The sequence below is a fragment of the Mizuhopecten yessoensis genome, unplaced genomic scaffold (genome assembly GCF_002113885.1).
Source record: "Mizuhopecten yessoensis strain PY_sf001 unplaced genomic scaffold, ASM211388v2 scaffold11017, whole genome shotgun sequence".
Lineage (NCBI taxonomy): Eukaryota > Metazoa > Mollusca > Bivalvia > Pectinida > Pectinidae > Mizuhopecten > Mizuhopecten yessoensis.
The window spans coordinates 734,551-758,811 of NW_018408837.1; the positions used below are offsets into that span (position 1 = coordinate 734,551).

At 36.0% G+C, this 24,261-nt stretch overlaps 2 protein-coding genes across 4 annotated transcripts in view; one reads left to right on the plus strand and one right to left on the minus strand.

Annotated features, from left to right (window-relative positions):
- Nucleotides 1–5,088, plus strand: part of LOC110464624 (serine/arginine-rich splicing factor 1-like) — a 13,921-nt gene extending 8,833 nt beyond the window's left edge. The window contains exons 4-5 of one of the 3 annotated variants that reach the window (XR_002464519.1): nt 1,192–2,529; nt 3,306–5,088. Coding sequence is in view for 2 of the 3 variants with exons in the window: in XM_021519952.1 (XP_021375627.1) it covers nt 1,192–1,380 (189 nt within the window). In the remaining variant the exon portion in view is untranslated. Of the gene's footprint in view, nt 1–1,191 lie in introns of all 3 variants that reach the window. The other 2 variants (XM_021519952.1, XM_021519951.1) reach the window with 2 other exon arrangements.
- An 8,133-nt stretch (nt 5,089–13,221) lies between these two features.
- On the minus strand, nt 13,222–20,105 carry LOC110464632 (serine/arginine-rich splicing factor 1-like). Its single transcript, XM_021519961.1, has 5 exons — nt 19,864–20,105; nt 19,189–19,415; nt 18,204–18,376; nt 17,075–17,221; nt 13,222–15,852 (listed from the first exon to the last, which is right to left on the minus strand). Exons 1-4 carry the CDS (start codon nt 20,022–20,024, stop codon nt 17,096–17,098), a joined length of 687 nt encoding a protein of 228 aa, XP_021375636.1. The 5' UTR covers nt 20,025–20,105; the 3' UTR covers nt 13,222–15,852; nt 17,075–17,095.
- Nucleotides 20,106–24,261: the final 4,156 nt, after the last annotated feature.

The window sequence follows — 24,261 nt, forward strand, 5'->3', positions numbered from 1 at the left end:
GGAAGCATTCATGGGAGGCAGGGATTCAAAATTGTACAAATGGTAGGGCTGACCCCCCGGGCAAAGGGGTGGGCCCAAAAAAAGTTTATTGCCTGGAAATGGTTGAGATCCCCACCATATAACCACATATACAATTGCTGAGTATAAAGAGAAGAATGCACATTTGCATCCAGGTTGGCCCTAGGGTCTGGCCCCACTCTTGGAAACATAGTCCTTGGGCCGTAACTTTAAAACAATATATACAAATGCTGGGCATACAGAGACGAATGCAGTCACAATATTAGAATAGACCCTGGGGTCTGACCGAACCCCTAGGGACCTAGTTTCTTAGTCTCAGCTTGGAAACAGTTGAGATCCCCACCCTATAACCATATAGACAATTGCCGATTACAAAGAGATGAATGCACATATGCTTCCAGGATGGCCTTGGGGACTGCCCCACCCTTGGAGACTTACCCCTGGGTCATAACTTTGAAATGGTTAAGATCCCCACCCCAAAACTATATATACAATTGTTGGGCATAAAGAGACAAATGCAGCCATGATATTAGAATTTACCCCAGGATTTGCCCCACCCTTGCAGACTTAACCCCTGGGTCATAACTTTGAAACGGTCGAAATCCCCACCCCAAAACTATATATACAAATGCTGGGCAAAAAGAGACAAATGCAGTCATGATATTAGAATTGATCCTGGGGTCTGGCCACAACCGTAGGGACCTAGTTTCTGAGTCACAGCTTGGAAACAGTTGAGATCCCCACCCCATAACCATACATAAAATTGCTGCGCATGAAAAATTTTGCCCCCCTCCCCATTCCTTATTTGTACCGAAATGAGTGCCATTTGTACACGCGGTTAATAAGTCGTAATCGTTTCACCGCTTGCCTGTATATCAATTTCCTTATCTTTATTCAAAAGTTTTTGAGACTTGGGCAACTGACAAGTAAAAACGACATGCAGACCAATTTTCAGGATTTTTTTAAGAGTGCGACAGGGGCATTCACAATTTTTTTTTATTTCTTTCACAATGAAATCCGCAATGCAGGGCCCTAAAATGAATTGCGTGCGGGCCTAAGAACCAAATGAAAAAATTAGTCTTAATAGATGTCCAGTTCACATGTTTAAGGTGTTTACCTTGACTAGTTTATTTCAGGGCAAGGTATCATAGACCAATGTATTGTTTATTTCAGGGCGAAGTAACATACATTCGAGTGAAGGAGAACAACAGCAGTGGTGGCGGCAGCAGCAGTCGAAGCAAGTACTCCCGGAGCCGCAGCCGAAGTTTCAGCCGCAGTCCTCGCAGGCGAAGGTCGCCAGCAAGAGGGTCACCAGATTACTCATCTGTACAGCGAAGGAGGCGATCACGGTCCCGATCCTGATGACCCCGGGTCCCTGATGTTGTATCATCGCTGGAATCACAAACTGGGTGTGGTTGTCGTGTCATTTCATGAAAATCATATTATTATTTTTTCGATCATAATTTTGAGAATGTGTTACAGATACTGCTATCGAGTTTAAAAAAATGCAATCATCACTTATTGTTGTATTTTAGTGTGATCTCAGAGCATTTCTTCAAACTAGGCGTGGTCAAACTAGGCGTGGTCAAACTAGGCGTGGTCAAAAATACATTTCAACCTGGACATACAACACTATATCTGTTGAGAACCGCCCTTTAAGACATTAGGCTGAATTTATGATGGCCCATTTATATTTTGTCTCGTAAAAAAGGAAATCCATCTAATTTAGTCAAGCGTGGTTACTGTTCTATATGTATTTCTGGTTTCAGCTATATAATAAAGGTTTTGAAAGAAATGTTTGGTAGTGTAAAATACGTTTTTACAAAGCTTATACACTTGTATTAAGAATGCTTGTTCTAAGATTCGGCCAGAAACACTTTTAATGACATTCAACTTGAGTCGAAGTCAAATTTGAGAAAATATATTCCCGTGTCTAAAACTAGCTTTGTATAGTGCCATGTTTTCCCTTGGATTATGTTCTTTGCATTTAGTGCATGCAAAAGAAAACAAGCAAATGTAATGGCTTTGTGGTCAAGTTTGCAATGCTGTTGACTATATTAACCCTTTCATCCCTAGGTCACTTAAGTAAACTCTACCCTGCATTGATACGGATGAGTCCATTATGGTCTACAGTGATGAAAGGGTTTATTTAACAGTGTTGCTCAAAATTTATACCCTTCAAATTTAGACCTCAAAGTTAAAGCACTATACTCTGGATTGAAAAATTTCAAAAGATCGGTGTCATTGCTCTCGCATTAAGGAGGAGTGCCTTATGAAATGGAAGATTTCAAAAGAGACTGCTTCTTGTAACATCATGTTTCAATAACAATCATTTCTTACGCAGCCATGGATAAACAGTCCCGCTGTCAATCATTTGGGCAAGGGCCGTCCATAGTGGTTCTGTCCAATGAGGGCTGTGGATCCTAGAGTGGGTCGCTTCCAATTGGATATGATTGACGCAGGGAGTGACTGTATCTACTCCAGACATCCATTTCATTGGAGGTGATATTGGTATGCAAATTTATTTCATGCATATCATTACTTGGTATTGTGTTGTCCTTCAGTTCCTTCCTTGATTATTCTGTATTAATACATCATGAAATTGTTAAAATTATATAGGGGGGAAAAAAGAAGTTTTGAAACAAAATAATTTTAAACTGTTGTATACTAGAACTACTGGTACCCAAGTTAGTTAATATCATTTTTTTTTTTCCATAGATATTCTATGTTATCTCATTCAGTAAAGTTTGGTTATTCTGTGAAAATGAAGAAGGAAAACTTTTATCCACCTTTTAAGTTAAGTTTGAAGCGAACTTTAATCAATTTTTCAGTTATGGTCATTTTAGACCCAAAAGCAATGGTATAATTCAATGTTTTCTGTGAAAAAAATTGTAGAAAGAATGGTAAGGATTTTTCTAGCGATTCATCTTTTATATCAATTATTTTTCTTATGAATAATCGTTGTCATTTGAAGTGACATGTATGCAGGTAGATTTGGAGACATCTTATAAAAATAACTAAAGATCAGTTTCTTTCAGTTCTAAATATTTACGAATAATGAAAAGGTTTAAGACATCATTTAAAGGTTTAATTATAAAAAAAATTGCAATTACAGTTTCTTTAACCCGTTCACCCAAGAAGACACATTTGAACCCTTCGAATTCATAGGTTGGAATTGTTCATTATGAAATTTCAGTGGTGAATGAGTTATATCATATCAAGTTTTTTGTTTTGTGACATTTTGTGGCACTATTAAAATGTTTGTCTTTGTATTTTTCAACACTAAGGTTTTTGAAGTTGGAAGGAGTGGGATAAGATAATGGAATGGATGGATTTAGGATAGGGAAATTGGATAAAAGATGGATTTTGGACCGAATGGAGATAGGAGGAAAATAAAATTAGGATTTTTTTCCTTCAGTATTTCGAAAATTGTTTGGAAAAAGAGGATATAGGACCGAATGGAGAGTAGAGGAGAAAAGTTTTTTAAAGGATTTTTCTCCTTGAAATTTGGAAATAATTTGGAAAATTGGAAATAGGACCGAATGGAGATTGGAGGGAAATGAAGGATTTTTCTCCATAATTTGGAAAATTTGGGAAATTTGGATAATAAATGGGACAGATTGGAGGAAGGATGTCCCCCTTTTATTTTTTTGGAAATAGTTTGATCAGTTGAAATAGAGGATATGGATTTTGGACCGGATGGAGATTTGAGGAAAAATTCTGTATGACATATTTTTTCTGAAATTTTGGATAAAGTTCTGGAAATATGAAGTAAAATGGATATGGGAGGGACCGAATGGAGATTGGAGGAGCTAGTTAAGGACAAAATTTATATTTGGAAATGTATGGATTTTGGACCGAATGGAGTTTTGAGGATTTTGTTCTTCAAAATTTGGAGAATCGTGGATAAAGGAACCGAATGGAGATCAGCATTTGGAGGAAAAGATTTTTTGAAAAAATTATTTTAGCTTACTTTGCAACATTCTTTACAATGTTATTTTGATATGAAGAAAGGGTAGACATGGAAAGAAGATTGGAGGAAAAGATTTGCTGGATGGTATTTTGAGGAAAAGATTTGATGGCAAACCAGAATTGTATTTGAGAAAATATGTTCGATTGTACATGTATTTGGATATCATCAGATGAAAAAAATCAGTCTGAACATTAGGAAGAATAGTTCAAAATTGTTTCAACAATGATGTTTCTTTTTGTTCGTGAAGGTTATACGTAAAAAGGTTAATCTAGATTAAAGAATGAGGGCTGGGACCAAATGGATGATGGAAAGTCGAAGAGTAAGGAGATTGACACCTGATAATATTTCTTCTTCAACGGTAAACATTAAACTCAAGATATTATTGGGTGTAAATTAGGGCCCATACATCCATTCTTACAGTTGTTTTACTTATGAATGCTCAAGATTTTAAACTTGTTGTTCCGATATATATATGAATTGGGGAAAATTTAGAATTGAAGAGAAACAGTCAATTTAACAATTTATGCATAGAACAATTGTTTAAAATATTTTGTCACGGAGCTTCTTTTTTTTTTTATCCCAAAGGACAATTTCCCACAGGCGATATGTTGACCGTGTTTTTATATATATGTAGCTATTTTTATTCAGAAAACTTTTTTTTTTTTATTGTAAAAACTCATGTACCCAGGATTTTAGAAAATGTGGAAATATATTTCTCCCTGAGGAACAACAGATGTGACAGTGACCGTACATGGATTCAGGGCTAAATTGAACACGGACTATATGGAAACCCACTGGATTGATTGAAGGGGGAAAAGGACTAGTTCAAATTGATCAGGAAAAGTGAAAAAATGACTTATTTGGAAACATGGATCATCCGACACGTTTTTTTTTCATACATAGTTTTAATGTACATTTTCAAGAAATGTGTAAAAGACTTTTTAAAAAAGTTATCTAGGTTATCTTGAAAATGTCAAGATTCATTTATCATTCACAATTCACATTTTAACATTGTCCATATTTTAATTGTCTTTTACTTCATTGTTTTTTTTTCTTTTCATTTGCTTCATGGTATAGAATAAAGAGTATTTTGTTGATGTAGTGGTTATTTGTATTTTTATGCACCTGTCAATTTTTTTTGGAAGGAGTGGAACATCAGTCTGTCAACTAAGAGTCTGTCTGTGAACACTCTTGGTTCAACAATGCAAGTTGCCGAAATATCAGTTGATTTTGCATCCTCGATACTCCAGGGGTTACGCTAACGCACGCTATCTGCATAACTGCACCAATGGAATATGTCGTAGCAAAATTGATGGAACACTGCTAGCTATTTAATTGGTCTCGGTTAAAAAATCCTGACAATTGCTGGGCTAACTAAATTTGGCCAGTTAAGTGTACTGTAACATGACTACAATATTCTCGATTCCTGTCTCTTCCACAAGGTGGCGCTTACTGAACCTTCAATTTTGCTGCGACATAATCCAGGAGTACAGAGCGTGAAATGAGCATAACCCCTGCTGTATCGAGGATATGGATGAAAATCAGGAAGCATTACATACAATACACAAAGGGGAGTTAAAAATTCCAGTTAATTAATAGCATACTTTACTTTGATTGGTCGACCCTTTCCACAAACTGATGAAACATTGTCATTAGTTATAATGCTCACAAAATGTGCAAATGCTGGTACATAAAAATATGAGCATAGTGAATTGGCATACTTTGCCCGCCCCGATTTGTCAGGTTTTCTCACAATAACTTGAAGTAATATGACTGGATTCTGATTTAATTTTGTCAATATTTATACCAATAGTTAAATCGGCCAAAATGAATAAGCACTCTTTAAAATATCAATGATGTACGTATATGTATTTCACGTTTGGTAAAAATGGCCTCGACTGATATTTAAGGTCACAAGGGCTAAATATGTTGAACTGTATCTTCTGAAATACCATGGGGCATAAATTCACATCATATAGCCAGTGGTTCGCTTGCAATGATTGCTACAAAGGTTTAGAAAATAATGGGGCACGGGGGGTAAAACCTGTTAAAACACTAATGGCTTTTTCTGAAGATCAAAACTTCATAATATGTCAACTGCTTAATTTGCTGAAAAGAAATGACCTTGACCCTTCCAAAGCACTCGCAAATTCTAAGAACTAGACTGTCTAGTGACATGACATTTTGCCAACTGCCTGCTGGAATGAAGTGGTTCCAATTTTCTGAAGAAGTATTGGCCTTGGAACCATATCCAAAGCGATAGGGAATTTAAGAATAATTTATCGATATATTTACAACTTTAAAAGGACCAGCTTGTGATATATTATTTAGCCAGTAGTTTGTCGAGATATATAAATCTAAAGGAAGTTTGAAAAGGCCACTGAACACTAGCATCTTCAGGCCCTTGGTTTTACATTTAACATGTCATAGTATATATATACAATGTAAACACAATACAACTCAGAACTACAGGTCTCTAAAATCTTCATGAAATACTGCCGACAGATTTGACCCAATGGTTTTTGTATAACTTTATTTTGCAATAAGAACAAAAAAGAAATAAAAAATCATCTGAAATGGTACCAATTATTTATTTGATATTATCACTTTTTTATTTGATATTGTCACTTAAAAAGTTATCGGGATACACCAGAATTCACCTCGGAGCACCTAGGAATTCAAATTCCTAATGCGCCCCCTCCCCTGCCTAGCCGCTATGCGGCTCGAATGCTGGCCTTGCAAGCATGGAAGAACTACACTAACCTATGTCAAACTACACTTTAATTCCTCTTTGGCAAACAAAAGGGTAAACAGGTCTGTGTTAGATAGATAGGGCGCTATATCAAATGTATATTTTTATTTATTTGTTTAATGTATATATTCCTGGTTTTCTCCTTTCACAACATCCTATAGAATAGTTCTCAAATTTACCGAGTAATTAATACAGCACATTGTAGTTTCTATTCGTCACATTTTCATATATTTAAATATTCCTTCGAATAATTTTAAATGTGTCCATTTTATTGGAGGCTTTTCCTGTTTGTGAATTTCGCATTTGGTTAGATTTGACACATATATTGGTATACCCTGAAAACAGTACAGTGCACATCACCTTAGTGCGACTGAAGTTATGATCCAGACGCAAAGTTTTAGGAAAGGGCAATAACTCTGTAATTATTGGGCCCTCAATTTGGTACCGTGTACATACCTAGTGAAAGTTTCAAGATCCTATCTTAAATGCGGGCAAAGTTATGCTCCGACATGAGATTTTAGCAAAGGGCAATAACCAGGTAAATAAGGGGTTGTGTGCCCTAAATTTGGTACAGTGCACATCGCCTTAGTATGACTGATGTACACACCAAGTTTCATGATCCTCCCTTAAATGTGGATAAAAAAATTGTGAACTTTTCAAAAGGTTTAAATGAATTTGATTTTTCACTAGGCTAGGAACACAATAATTTCTCCATTGAATTCTTTTAAGGTGGCTCGACACATCGTCATCAGCGTCCATTTTCGTGACGTACTTCCGGAAAAAGTACAGCTCGGACTCAATTATCTTGATCGAAATGTGCATGTACACCGTGTCGTCATTTCCGTTTTGCGTATCGGGTACTCAATATCGTAGTGCAAATTATAGTAACACCTGGGCCGTTTGCGTTTAAACGGTCAAACCGATCGGACCACTGTTGTTCGTTTATTAAATAAGGTAAGACCTAGTTATCTGATGCTGCTTTCAGGCGAGCCTTGAGAAAGCCTTGCAAGTCTTGCATACACATTTGTAGGTCCGCCAGGATTTATACCCGGAATTGTTACATTTATAAACGGTCAAACCGGTTGTTCCGCATAAACGAACAGGCCCCTGGTAAACAATAGTACACGTGCGTGCCGATGATATGTCAACACCCGATATCGAGATTTTACCGGGAAATGTATAATCACACGTACTTCAGGAATAAAGCTTTCCAATTCATTGACATAAACAGACTCACGGGAAGACAGTGACATGAGACCAGACGACCTCAAGAAGGTCATATAGGAAACACATGGAATGCGGACGTACCAACCTCATATGTGCATATCACGTGCTTACACGAGTTCATAAGCTGAGGGAGTTTCGCTCTGTCGATTAAATCGTGTTTACAAATGTAGTCTACTTACTCTGTGAAAATAATGTTTTGTAAAATATCAAGATACCTATGAAATGCATGTGTGAGGGCACGTGAGAACGGCATACCATGCGATAGCCTCTGGTCACATATGTACCTGACATGTAATTATAAATATACCGTGAGTTAGCGGACTGTGGAATGATGTCCAAAGTGTACATGACTGAGGGTAATTTGGTTCCATTAAAGAACAATAAATTGATAATTTTGATATCATATTTTTGATTTATTTCCATCATTTGTTATATGTAAACAGAGACAACTGTCATTGTGTAAATGTCATCCCTCTGCAAAAAGTTCCGATTTTTTTCAAGGAAGATAACTCTCACCCGGATCAAAGTGATTGTAAAATGTAAAATAAATTAATTATAAAGCCATTGTGTATATTTTGTTCAATTTCCCACTCTATATGTATAGATCTGTGTGTCCTGTTTGCTTTTAGCTTGTAGATAATCACTTTTATCCGTTCAAATTCAATAAAAAACACTTTGTGTAACATGTGTTACATATTTTGCGATAAATAAAATATTTGTAGGATTAATTATAAATGCTTCTTTTCATTTTTTTATTGTTTTTATTGTTCCGAACAATGCCACACACAAAAAAACCGGAAAATATTAAAAGTGGCGAAAATTCAATTTTTTGGTATTTTTTCCAAAAAATTCCCCAAACTATCGGAATGTTTAGATTTTCATAAAATTAACTCTACATAGTTGCATAACCATTATATGAAAGTTTCAACGAATTTTGCTGGTTAATTGCGAAAGTGTGGAGCCACCTTAAGACTTCGACTATAATTTCTTTCCATATATTGTATTTTGAATGAGCTTTGAATTTCCACAGAACTATTGCACATATTATACTTAATATATTATCACCTGTCAAAAACCGTTCCATCAAAGACCAGCTGTTGACAACTTCATGACAAAATATAGATGTTTTTTTTATATATTTTTATTTTTCAATACTTCTTATACAAATATATAAAACATACTTACTGTAAGTTACTGCAAGGAATCACTTGCATGCTTTTTAAAGGTAGCGGTCACCATAATCTGGCTTTTCATTTAAGCTTAATTTACTCCAATGGAAATTAATCTGTACTGCATACATTTTAAAATCGAACGATACTTGCATGCATGATGGCATTTATCTTAATCCTTCAGCATAACTTTGATCACATATTATTTAGCTAGATATTGATAATTACCAAGAACACCATTACAAGATGATCCTTTTAATACTATTTGACTTCCTTTCACCATACAAGATAAAGCAGTGAATTTTTCTATCAGACTTGATGCTGTTTGGAGAATTTAGGAGAACACTAGTTTCTGCGAATAGTTCATAATACATCCGCCCAAGTATGTACTTGCCTTCAATATGGCCTGTGAGACAGATGACTGGAATGTTTGTTAAGTTACAAGAAATTTGGTTGAAAGCTTTTGCCAGGATTAAGCACATCTTCCCAGCATTGTGTCTGGATTTTGTAGGTGTGAAGTCCTTCAGAGGTTGACAAAGCATATTGGTCCGAGATGCTTCATGCAACTTGGTTCATGCAGCTCTTAAGTCGGGAAGCTGCGAACAAACTTAATGTTGGACAGGCAGGACTACACCCACCATTATATGTTCCGACCGAAAGTGGGCACATAATACATACCAAGACACCGCCAATCTGCTTATTGATACGTCAGTTTTATCCAAAATACTGAACTTTCTATTTTACTGTATCCATGGACTTAGTCAACATTTCATTGCAGAGAACATACTGGGTATATTACGTTACAGGACAATGTATCCGACTTTGATAGGGGAAAGGGTTGTCAGTTAGGTCAGATATGGCAGCAATATGGATATTGGTATCAGAACTAGGGCAGTACACTACAATTCAGTTTTATAATTTTATGTAGAAATTATCAAAAGTGAGCAATCACTTCAGCAAGCTTCAATGATCAACTCATTCACCACTGAAATTTCATAATGTACTATTCCAACCTTTGAATTGGAAGAGTTCAAATGTCTTCAGGGGTGAATGAATTAATTATAGTTTAGAGGTCATTACAAATAACAAGAATATTTTGGATTATATTGATTCAATAATGTTTCTGTAAAAACAATTATATATCTGCCATTTCAAAATGATATTGCCATGCATTATTGCTGTACAAATACTGCAATATTGTCCATCCCTAGTTTAAATGTCCATCCCTAGTTTGAAGAGCCCCGTGCTGTCATCTAGTTTAGTGTCTTGGGTTGTTGTAACTGGAAAATGTTGCATTGCTTTATTGTGTGCCTGAACATATTCACATCCTTATTGGCTTTGTACCAGCCGATAGCTCCAATCATATTTTCTTTTACATGCACGTTTTACTGACCGAGACATTTTTTGAAAGATATATAGAAACTTTATACTTGTTCTAGATGAACACCAGTCATTCATTGCACTAGCACAGACAGTACATTTGTGTAATAACTTACTGCTTAGCCATCCTAACTTTTAGTAGGGCATATCCCATAATGCATCACTGATCCTAGTAGAGCTAAATGGATTCCCCCAAGATCCTGAAGAAATCCAAGCAATGTTTAGCGATATATGCAATCCAAGATCCTGAACAGATCCTACAGCTAGAAGAGTCCAAGGTCATTTAGAGATCTTTGTAATTCCCAGAAATATCCCAAGATCCAGTAGCAATCCAAGCAATTCTTAGTAATGTAATGTATTCAAGGATCCAGAACAGATCCCATCGTTACAAGTCCAATGACAGTGAGAGATTGTGTAATTCCCAGATATCCCAAGATCCAGAAGCAATCCTAGAATTTATCTTATATATGCATCCAGGGATCCGGAAAAGATTGAATCGCTATAACGAGTCCAAAGAAATATTTAGAGATCTTTGTAATTCCCAGAGATATCCAAAGATCCTGGAGAGATCCAAGCAATTCTTTGCGATAACTGTTTTCGAAGATCCTGAATAGATCTTATCACTAGAAGAATCCAACGACATTTATAGCATCTTTATCCTTTCCCAAGCTATCCCAAGATTTTGAAGCAATCCTAGTAATTCTTAGATGTATATAATATATCCAAGATCCAAAACAGATGCTAGCACTAGAGAAATCCAAAGATATGTAGTGATCTTACTCCTCAGGTTATCCCAAGATTACGAAGCGATCCTGGCAATTTCTAGACACAATTCCTCAGGAAATCCTAGTATTTCTGACCATATGTTTTAGATGTTAAAAGTGATCATATGAACTTCAAAAAATTCGTTTCAAAATTCCTTTCATTAACTGAAAAATTTCCTGTATAGATCCCATCATTTCTTAGCTACAATCCCAAGATGTTTCTTTCGGCTAGACCAATACCTTGAACTTTTGCTCCCAGTAAGATACTGTAGCACCTAAAAATACTCAATATCATTTTGTTCCAAGATCATTTAAACTCTCACTTGGGGTTTTTAAACCAAAAAAAAAAGAAAAAAATCTGCGGCAATCCCAGTATTAAATGTGGAAGATCCTTCAGCTAGACCAGTAAGATCCTGTAATTTTTAGTTAGCTGATGTATCCTTAGATATGTCAGCGATTTAATAAAAATCCCTCAACAAATTTATTAAGATCCCTCAGCAATCCTCGTAATTCTTAGCAAACTGTATTCTACGATTTGCCAGCGATTTAATTAAGATCCCTCGGCAATTTGATTAAGATCCCTCATCAATCCTAGTAATTCTTAGCTAGGCGCTTGATGAAATCTGTCAGCGTTTCATTTAAGATCTGTCGCTGTCAGCAATCCTAGCAATTCTAAGGTAGACATATCCCAAGCATATTCCGAGCAAGACCTGACTGCGATACTAGTTATCATTAGCCAAGACGTATCCTAAGATCCGTGCAATATCCGTCAGCGATCCTAGTTATTATTAGCTAGACGTATCCTAAGATTCGTCAACAATACTAGTTATTATTAGCTAGACGTATCCTAAGATTCGTCAACAATACTAGTTATTATTAGCTAGACGTATTCTAAGATCCGTGCAATATCCATCAGCGATCCTAGTTATTATTAGCTAGACGTATCCCAAGATCCGTCATCGATACTAGTTATTATTAGCCAAGACATATCCTAAGATCCGTGCAATATCCGTCATCGATCCTAGTTATCATTAGCCAAGACGTATCCCAAGATCCGTCAACGATCCTAGATAGGCCCTGTAGTGATCCTAGAACCTAGAGAATAGGGTCACCTCCAGATCCTTCCCTCCTAGCGTGATCCTATAGCAATCCTACTGTGTACTCTAGCAATCCCAGCCGGTACACAGCTTGATCCTATAGCGATCCTACCACCATCCAAAGATCCAAAAGATCCTTTGATTTGATATTGGATTCAGTTTTCCTGGCCATTGGGGATGTTTTCCAAACACAGAGAGGTTCCTTTAAGTAGCTTAAATTTTTTCTTTTCAATTATAAAATATTTTTTCAATGTTTGTGAAATTTGATATTTCTCAACTATGATCTTTTCAGATAAACAAAAAAGTCATGATCAAATAAAAATGGATTTTTTTGAAGAATTTCAGGAAAACTAAAATTTTAATGAGAAGAAGGTGAAGTTATACTTCTCAATGTAAAAACAAATTCAACATTTTTTTTTTAAACATTCTCCAAGAAAATAACCATTCCATCCTGTTTCTTTTTTTCCACCTCTCCCTGTGCTAGATCCCAAGAGCTCTCTCTCCCCTTTCAGAAATTTGGATAGAGTTGGATCCTGAAATTTTCCCACTTTTCCAAAGAAATATTATTTTTCCAGGTAATCCAAAGAGAGGATCCAAAAGATTTTTTATCCGTTTTTTGGTCGATAAAATGGGGATTTTTTTCCTGTATTGTTGATCCAATAAAGCTTTGCCCACAATCCCGAGGAGGGGTTCCAAAAGATTCTATCCAAGTGGAATTGGGGGGGTAGTTTTTCCAAAGATTGAATCCAATAACATAATCTCAATTTTCATCCTCTGAGTGAACTCACTCCTTCCGAAGTTTACAAGCTTAGACCCTTAAATCAAACAAAGAAAAAGAGAGTAAGACATAAATTCCTTTTAATAAAATACACATCATGAAGCCTGAAACGAAAGATAACTCAAGTAGAATGATTGAATCAATGTCATCATCATCAAGCTAATGTAATAGAAATGCTGGAAATTTGAACAATACATTATTCCAAACTATAGATTATAAATGACCAATGCTATGCCGCATCGTTCAACATACTTAAAGAAAAAATTGCAAATCAATGAAAAAATTAAATTATCCTTGCACTTCTTTCCTTTCTCTAAATTTCATAATACAATTCCTAATTAATTAACATGCCATTATGATTAGCAAACACTTTTATGTACAAAAATTATTCCGCAGACATTTGAATTTATGATGACTGTAGTTACCGATATCAAGCACTTGTAAGGTGAATAAGCGAGGAGTTTAAATTAAAAACAATGATCCTTAAATCCCGTAATTGTTTCACAGACTGAATCAAAACTGATATTAACCATGATACTTGGACTCTTTGCTAATCAGGAATTACGATTGTGACAAATCAACTCAAGATTTTTGTCTGAACATATCAAGCTAGAAGTGATCATCAGTTGTTGAAATATTACCATGTTTTAACAGTCTGTCCCATTTTTAATTTCCTAATTTTTGAAACTGAAAATAGTTTCATTTTTAAGAAGTTTCATTTTGAAGATTGAAAAACTGATAGCTTTCCTGCCAATCTGTTTTTTACTTTTTTATAATGAACATGCAACTCCAAGGTCAAGTTTATAGTATTAAGGTAAGAGAAAAAGTTTAAACTTTTTTCTTTTGGTTGTCGATATCATTCAAACTGCCTAAATAAATTTCCTGAACGTCTCTCAAAATGATTAATGGTATTAATCAGCTTTGTATTTATAATTATGGTGAAAATTGTTTGGATAATTTCATTCTGAGCTTCAAAAAATCAAGAGACCAACTTAAATGGGACAGACTGTATGGAGTACACATCATTTAGTCAGTATACAGTGTACTGTATTTTACCCGCGATTAATTAAGATCTCGTACCTGGACAGGAGATAAAATCATTCCAATGCAACAAGCTTATAATCAAAAGTGATCCTTAAGGTAACATCGTCAAGAAGACAACAAAACCCCGTTTCACTTTCATCTTGATTTCTAATCAAAGTTAACAGAAAATCAGTCATACTAGTGCTGCTTGTGGGGTAATCACTTAGATTTAGTAAAAAAAACTATGATTAATTTAGCGCTACAAAGATTGGCATATATTTCTGAAGAAAACTCAGAAAGTTTTTCTTTGATTCAACTCAACATTTTTGAAGGAAAAAAAATGCTACCTTCAAACAGAAGGCATCATATGAAAGGAAAATTCAGAGACAAAAAAAAATTAAAAAATACATAGAATAATTTTCTTTCATAATGTGTATAAATTTCAAGCTATTTTAGGCAACATTAAAAAAAAATCTTTTTATTATGAAGCCAAGCAGTTGGTTATAACAGTACCATATATACAGATAAGTTTAAAACACATGTACAATAATATAATTCGTATATCTAAACAAGAGGCCCATGGGGCTTGTATCGCTCATCATTATCTGAAGTTATTAGACCAAGAGACGGCTTCAATTTTTTTTAAATTCAATTCAGACCAAGGTGGCCATCTTAGGTTTCTTTTTGACCCAAAGCCGTAAAATAACATTTTGTAAGGGCAGTGACTGGAATTTTTGCACAATTTGTTAAAATTGGTATGGTAGAATTTTGATAATTTGTCAAACTTTCCTGTCACTGTCTCACTTGGGGTGGAAAGACAAGGACACTTTGGCCTAGGGATGTCCCAATTCAAAATAATTTCCTTGGCCAAAGGATGCTGTTTGACAAATAAGGTCATAATTTTCCGATTTTCCAATTTAATTTTATAAGGTCCCCCTGCCCGAGGGAGATACCTCCCCTTAATTATACAAAATTGAAATTGCTTGACCCAGGGACACTCAATGTCAAATTAAGTCTAAATTGCTCCAGCCATTCTGGAGTAATAAGTATATTAAATGAAAAGTTGACGATCAATGACTAAGGTATGGATGACAGATGATGCACTGTGGCATAAGCTCACTTGGCCATTTTGGTACTGTGAGCTGCAAATCGGATACAAAATAATATAATTCACTGAAAAATGAATAGAAACCAGAATAAAAATCTGAATTCCGTGAAAACTTATCTGTTTACTTTGTGCTGCCATGAAGTATTGTCTGAAATGAATCCCTCAATATATATATTTTTTTGTACCAGATGTTAGGTAACTTCTACAATGGATTTTTGTTCCTGTCATACATTTCATTTTTTTTTACTAAAATCTTCCCTAAAGGTTGTTTTAAAGGCTTAAATACATGTTTTGTCAAATGTGTTTTAACATTAAAACAGCAAATTACAAAATGAGCCAACATTGACTTGTTCATATATCTCAACGCAAGATCATACCATAGTCTGAAGCCCTCCTTTAGATAGGAAGTAAAAGTCTGCTGTATAGTCCTGGGATGGCACAAACCAGTTAACCACCTCCCTCGAGAGGAAAAACTGTAGACATCATGAACACTGTTGTTGCATATCACTTCATATTTTTTTTCTGGTTTTGCACCAACTTCACAACATGAATTTCATCAGCACCTGTAGGGTAAAAGCAGAATGCATCTTATAGACTTTCCCACCACAGACACGACACAATCTCTATAGCATCTTTTAGACTCTCCCACCACAGACACCACACAATCTCTATAACATCTTTTAGACTTTCCCACCGCAGACACGACACAATCTCTATAGCATGTTTTAGACTCCCAACACAGACACCACACAATCTCTATAGCATCTTTTAGACTTTCCCACCAGAGACACGATACAATCTCTATAGCATGTTTTAGACTTTCCCACCAGAGACACGACACAATCTCTATAGCATCTTTTAGAATCTCCCACCACAGACACAACACAATCTCTATAGCATGTTTTAGACTTTCCCACCACAGACATGACACAATCTCTATAGCATGTTTTAGACTTTCCCACCAGAGACACGACACAATCTCTATAGCATGTTTTAGACTCTCCCAACACAGACACGACACAATCTCTATAGCATCTTTTAGAATCTCCCAACACAGACACAACACAATCTCTATAGCATGTTTTAGACTTTCCCACCACAGACACGACACAATCTCTATGGCATGTTTTAGACTTTCCCACCAGACACGACACAATCTCTATAACATCGTTTAGACTTTCCCACCAGAGACACGACACAATCTCTATAACATCATTTAGACTTTCCCACCAGAGACACGACACAATCTCTATAGCATCTTTAAGACTCTCCCAACACAGACACGACACAATCTCTATAGCATGTTTTAGACTCTCCCAACACAGACATGACACAATCTCTATAGCATCTTTTAGACTTTCCCACCACAAACACGACACAATCTATAAAGCATGTTTTAGACTCTCCCAACACAGCAACAACACAATCTATAAAGCATGTTTTAGATTTTCCCAACACAAGACACAATCTATAAAGCTTTTTAATTATTTTTTTAGCAATTTTCCAATTTTCACGCCAAAAGATCGAAAATTGTCCGAATATTTTAAAGAAGCATGGGTTCAACAGGCTTTGTGGGGAAATTGACCCTTGGTCCAAATTGTAAAAACACAGCCACAAATTTAGGCAAATTTGGAATTTTTAATGTCAAAATTTTGAAATAATTTTCTTAAATTATCTTAACACACTTTTATTTAAAACAATCAGTTGTGCCTGTAGTTTGGTTGCACAGCGCAAAATGTCTCCCTTTGCTTTCAACATATTTTTTAGATATATATATATATATACTTTGCCGAGTGAAGAAAGGCTCTATGATCGTGAGCGTGACCGTGACCGGTCGTAGCGTGGGGATGACCCTCTTGGACTTCGGCTACGAGAACGTCCTCCGCCTCCGGATCCTCTGTCTTCTTTGACTCTCACATATGACGTCTCTCCCTTAACGTAAAAAAAAAAGATGACATTGGAATGATTGCAATGTAAATGTAATCCTCATGTCATGTGTTAATCCAGCTATCCATGTAGTACTTAAGAGTTGCTGATGGAAAGTAATTTACATTAAACAACCCTGCCTGATGGCCATTTTGTTTAACCGATTCATCTTATATTTGAAGCAATAAGCATGCATGACTTGAAACATATTGAAGGTCATCATGTTCATCAAGGTTCCTTGAGCACTTTTTTGAAACAAGAGGCCAAGGGCCACGTAGTTCTCTGGGCATATGACTGATGTGCTTGAAACTGCTGAATCTTGTCGTCAGGTCCCATGCATCAATTCTGTTATACAATTTAACAATGACATCTATTTTCAAAACTATAGAAATGCGTCTGTTAGGACACAGATGCTTCTCTCCCTGTTTGGCCGTGTATATATATATATATACTATATACACCTCTCTGGTCTTGCGTATACATGCAGTGTAGTGGGTGCTACAAGCTATATTACACACGCTGTGAATTGGTGCGTGTGCTATATTTAGCATGTCAAAATTCACATTTTAGTTAATTACAAGAATACAAATTAACTTTGAGTACATCTTTAAGAAATTGGGACAACTATCGTCTATCAAACTTACAATCGGGCATCACAATATTCTCCAACAAATGCGTAGTTATATCACTGATGCGATTTAATACAAGCAAAACTCCCGACAGAATTTTAAATCAGTGGCTATAAATAGCCCAGAGAACTGAAAATTGCTGTAACAAACTTACAAGCAATATCCACGAAAAATCTCAAATAGAATGGTAGCTGGTTTTTTTTTACAAATCGACAAAAGGGCTTGTCTGTAACACCCAATCTCACCCAATATCTATTTTTAGAACAGTCCTATTAAACTCCATAAAAACAATAGTATATAATGGTTGTGAAATTTACTACTAATATCGGAGACTTTAAAAAGTCTAAAAAGACGCCAACCTCATGTGATCTAAATTTAGTGTCGTCCAATTTTCTGACTGCATATTTCATGTCGTCGTTACGCAGGTACTCCACCACTCCAGTGCCATCCTTGTAAACATCAGCATAACACACGTCGCCAGCTTCACGCATGTGGTCTTTCAAATCCTGCCAGCTGCCTGTTGGCGGTAAGCCTGTAAGATGACAAAACCATACTGTTTTATTATGAAGAAAAGACGTTATTAATGATTTGGACCGCGAGAGGCTGTGGTTAATGTAGACATTCAGTATTGTGGATGACAGACCAATCTATGTAAACCAATGTGTAATTTCTATTTCTTTATCAAAATTTTCTTCAACAACAGATGCTCAAGCATATTTTTCGTTAGTTTGGTTTGGTTTGGTTGTATAGGGTTTAACGTCCTACCAACAGCCAAGGTCATGACACCAGACTTAAGACATTTTGACAGATAGATGTCTGGTGTGGGTGACCAGAGCGCATGTAAGGGTAGTGACTAATCAACAAAAGGGGCAGTGAAAATTTTCTAAGCAAGAATAATATATTCCGTTTTCGGTCTGTATCAGTACGGCTTGTTGATTAGTCAATACCCTGACAAACAAAAATGACATCCACTCAGGTGAGAATTTTAAACGATTGTAAACCGAGGACTCTACCGACAGAATTTAGTAGATGCATAACTATGAGCCATGGGGAACCTTCATGTGAAATTTGAGAAAGATCCCTCTTATGTACGATCTGATAAATAGCAGCACCAACATGAATTGTTTAAGGTAGACGGAATGACAGACCACAGACGCAGGTGATGATGGTGTGTTAAGAATTGTAGTCAACTCCCTACCCATTATTTAATGCGTCCTGGAACAACTCCTACAGAAGCTATAGGTCACATTGTTTTTCTTGTGCCATCTGGACACTTCCTACAGGGACAATGACTTATGAAAGATGACCATTCGATAATTAATACGAGTGATCATTTTCACTCACCTGATATAAGTACTCTGTGCTCCGACCTCCGTGAAGCTGAAAAGCGTCCCTGTCCGAAGCTGCCCCTGCCCCCTCCCCTGTCGCCACCACCACCACCTCCTCCTCCTCCACCTCCTCGTCCTCCTCCACCCATTCTGTATCCCCCACTGCCCCGAGGGTACTCCACTCTCAGGTTGTAACCATCATAGCCATAACCATTGCGCGCATGGACGGCGTCTTCAGCATCTCTACCAACAGAAAATGTAATCTATCAGTTATTAAATGGACTCGCTTATGTTGTCCTGGGATGTCCGATAGATTTTACTGAAATATTCAAACAATACGGACAATATTGATTTTGGTTTGACTTTTAATTTTAATGGAATTGAAAGTCTTAGATTATACGTATCCACTATCCAGCGACTGAAAGTCTTAACAAAATTGCGCGGTTTTCTGTCATCAGTATTTCAACACGTTCGAGAAACTGTGTATTCTTACATTTCAAGAATTAACATTTAAATTGTGTAAAATTAGAGTCCGCTCTTCAGGTTCTTAATCACGTATTTTTTACGGATACTAACTCATTACTTGAACAGTTTAATGCTTTTAATATAATACCTGAAACAACATGAAAATGCACTTTTGTGAGAATAGCAAATCAATTTTCTAACAATAAAAATTCAATTTGTTTTCAACCTTGGATCAGAAAATTCAACAAAAGCAAACGGTGGTCCTCTTCGGTTTTTCAGATCGACGTTGAGAATTTTTCCATATTTGGTAAACAAATCTTCAATGTCTCTATCCCGGATATCTGGAGGAAGATTTCCAACGTAAATTCTGGCGTCTTTATAGGACATATTTGCTACAAATCTGTTGTTTCACTTTACGACACGAGTACAAAAACCCAAAGCGTGGGCAATGTTGAAAACGAGGCTAAAAGTAATAATGCAAACCAAAAGGTAACAGTATCCGGATTTTCGTACTTCCGCCGCTGTAATAGCGTAGAGCTCTTCTGGCGACAGTTTTTTATATAATAATATAAGGGTTTTAATATAAGTATTTATTTACAGACACCTGAAATTGTAATGATTCTTTAAATTTATCAATGTCTAATTTAAAAATAATTCCTATGTATCCTGTTAGCGGGTGGATAACTATAAGCAGAGATGTATTATACGTCTCTGCTATAAGTAACGGCAACATCTCAGCAATTTTCCACTAAGTCTGCATGCAGGTCATCTAAAAATTTTTTTTACTTTAAAAAGTCATCAATTTAAGTTTTAGTGGTAGTTGTACAGTATTATAACCTGCTTTACGTTTTTAAACACGCCTATTTTTTAAAAAAATCTTTTTTTTTACAGTGTTCAATGTTAGGATATGCAGAGCAAACCCAAACCAGAAAGGCATCATTCTTCCCTCGAACTATACCCGAGTGGAATAACCTCCCACCTGACATTATTTCGAGCCCCACAACGGAATTTTTCAAATCAGCCCTCTACCGTCAATCAAACGCAAATTAGACCATCTCGTATCTTTTAAAAACAATCTCTTTCCATGTTTCACTCATCGTCTGACATTTTATCTTCAAATTGTTGAAGTTGGTCAGTACCATTTAGAAGTAGAAGTAGAAGCAGCTTTCAAGCATACTATACTATCTGTGTATTGACAGAACTTTAAAGCTGACTCCAAATCGGTCATAAATAGACATAACGTTAGTTCTTGTTCAAGTGCCCTAGTGCCCCAGAAGTAGTCGTTTCGGTACCTGGTATAGTTTAAACTCGGTACTTTAAATAGATCGAGTAGACTACAAATTAAGATACAAGAATTGTTATTTAACGTCGAACATTTGAAACAACAAGTAATGCTATACAGCAGGGAAAGAATAAAAAAAGAAACGGCGAGTCGAATCTTTCATAAAGCCGGGAATCACAACAGATAAAGTAGTCAACCGGAATCAGCTAGACAACGCGGACAGTTTAGACGAAACATGGAATGTCTTTGTTGAAAAGTTACAGGATCTAATAGAAAAACATATACCGGTGAACAAGGCATTTAATGTGAAGACGAAACGACCTTTGGATAAAAAAAATATATCATTTGGAAAAAATATTTGCACTACCGTTTAAACACCAAAAGTTATGAATGCTATCGAAAAGCACGGAATAGAACAAATGCTATCATAGGAAAATCAAGATATATTTTTAAACAAAAACTAGATGAAAACATTAAAGAAAATCCCAAAGGCTTTTGGAAATATGTGCGATCGAAAACCACAACAAAATCAGGCAGCAAAGCCCTCGAAAAACAAGATGTGACATTATCAACACCCAAAAGTGTTTGAGTACTTAAAATACCACTAGCCATAACATTTAGGAAATCACTTCAACACAGTACCCATCCTCGATATCCAGGGTTTACGCTCACTTTCGTTCTCTACACTGTGCAGAGAGCGAAAGTGAGCGTAACCCCTGGGTATCGAGAACGCAAAGTACCATTAGCACATTATAGAAATTGGCAAAACGTAACACCAATATTTAAAAGTGGAAAAACGGAAATTAACAAGCAACCGCCGCCCGAAAAGTTTAACATCAGTAGCCAGTAAAATTATGCAAAGAATAGTGAGAGAGGACGCATCACAACATATATGGTGCTGCGGACTGGAACGTCTTAAATATTCATTCAACTCCCATTTTGTCATGTATTCAAATACTTCAAAAAAGTTCAACATCAGTAGCTAGAAAAAATATGCAAGGAATAGTTAGAGACGAGCTTTTAAAACATATAGAGGAAAACAACGTTTTCACGAAGTGCCAACATGGTTTCTTGGCAGGTCGCTCCTGCATCAAACAACTTGTTGAAAGTCTAGAGGACTAGACCAAAGCACTCGACAACAATATAACAACTGATATTATTTATCTAGATTATTTTAAAGCTTTTGATAAAGTGTTCAAATTTAAATCAAATATGGTGTCGACGGACCAGTCTGGAAATGGATCAAAGCATTCCTTCAGGATTCCAAACAGCGAGTGTTCATAAATAAATCAAAATCTAGGCAGACACATGTGACAACCGGTGGCCCCCAAGGAAGTGTTTGGGGCCAATACTATTCCCCATCTACATAAATAATTCACCGGACCAATAACTCAGTTTAACAAAGCTGCTTGCGGACGATTAGAAATATATATAGGCGAGTAGAGAATCAACTAGCCCAACAATTGTTATAAAAGGATCTTGACTTCGTGTCTACTTCGACGTCAAAATGGTTGATGAAACTTAAATCCGAAAAACGCAAGCACCTCAAAATAGGAAAATTAGAAAACCCAGCACAGTATACTATAGAACAAGTTCGTTCAACATCTAACATAAAAACTGTCGCGAAAGAAAAGGATCTTGGTATCGTCATCGACAATTCCTTAAAAGGATGAGTGTCTATAAGGCCTTTTTTTGGGCCCCGGTATATCAGGATTTTCACCTCCTTAATTTGTTCAAAGATGTCTTATTGTATCACATGCGTAAAAACTAAGGTAAAACTTTGACCGAAAGTGGGTTTTTGGGGTACCAAAAGGGGTAGGGGTAAATCACAAATATAATTTGCTGCTTTCAATTGAGATAAAACACCAAAATAATACCAATTCTGTCTTTGGAAACATATGTATATTAAACAGGCCTATATATAAAAGAATGAAAAATGACAGAAATTCAGTCGTCACTTAAAGATTGTTTATATTAAACGGAGGATTGTCTCAGGTAATTTGCAAATGAAAAGTGTTTTGTTTCCTCAATAATTTCCTTTCTAATAAATATTTTGAGTTGAAATTTACAAATTTACTCATTTGAGCACACTTACATAAAGTTCACACTCATTACCCACTTTCCTTTCGTATTACACTGAGTTATGGCTTCTGGAAACATCTCAAACTTTGCAACATATATCAGTTTCGATGTCAAAAGCCTACGTGCATAGACATTATCCTAGGCCTAATATTCAGGACTTTTACATATATGTAGATGAAACAATGTTTGTGACAATATATAAGTCGTTAGTCAGTCAGGTCACAATTAGAATACTCGTCCGTTGTCTGGTCTCCAAGTCTAAAAAAGGAAACAATACTGATGGGAAATGTCCAGCGTAGAGCTACCAGAATGGTTCAGAACCTAAAAGACTTATACTTATCCAGAAAGACTCCGCAAACTAGAATTACCAATCTTGGAATGCCAACGTAATAGAGCAGACGTTATTCAGTCATTTTAAATTTTGGAAGGAATAGATATAGTGCTGGATCATGAAAATATGTTCATTAGATACCAATGGGCGTAACAAGAGGCAACACAAGGACATTATTCAAACGTAGGACGCGTAAACTTGTCTACAGCAACAACTTCTGTAACAGGTTGGTAGACATCTGGAATAATTTGCCAGACTGTGTGGTTAATTCTCCAAATATGAACACTTTTGAGAACAGCCTTAATAAGTATTGGAAAAACCATCAGTTAAAACTCGAGGCAAAGTGCTACTGCATACCTGCTAATACTTCTCCTGATTCAAGCGCACCGGAAACTTGTGTGAAAACAACCTAAGTTTGAAATATACTGAAATGCACCCCAAGAATCTATAATGCTTACCATTGGCGTCTACAACTATACTATATGAACTTATAACAAGGTAATTATATACCTCTTATATACGGAAACGTCGTATACGAGTACCGAAACGTCTTATATACGGAAACGTCTTATACAAATACGGAAACGTATTAAATACGGAAACGTCGTATACATATACGGAAACGTATTATATACGGATACGTCTTATACAAATACGGAAACGTCTTATACGAGTACCGAAACGTCTTATATACGGAAACGTCTTATACATATACGGAATTGTCTTATATACGGAAAAGTCTTATGCATATACGGAAATGTATTATATACGGAAACGTCTTATACAAATACGGAAAAGTCTTATACGAGTACCGAAACGTCTTATATACGGAAACGTCTGATATACGGAAACGTCTTATACAAGTACGGAAACGTCGTATACAAGTACGGAAACGTTATATACGGAAACGTCTTATGTATATACGGAAA

Coding starts and splice junctions, on each gene's coding strand:
- LOC110464632 (XM_021519961.1), bottom strand. CDS start 20,024: ATGTCCTATAAAGACGCCAGAATTTACGTTGGAAATCTTCCTCCAGAT. Junction 19,416..19,863: donor GTTGAATTTTCTGATCCAAG/GTTGAAAACAAA, acceptor TTCTGTTGGTAG/AGATGCTGAAGACGCCGTCC. Junction 17,222..18,203: donor CTAAATTTAGATCACATGAG/GTTGGCGTCTTT, acceptor TTTTACGTTAAG/GGAGAGACGTCATATGTGAG.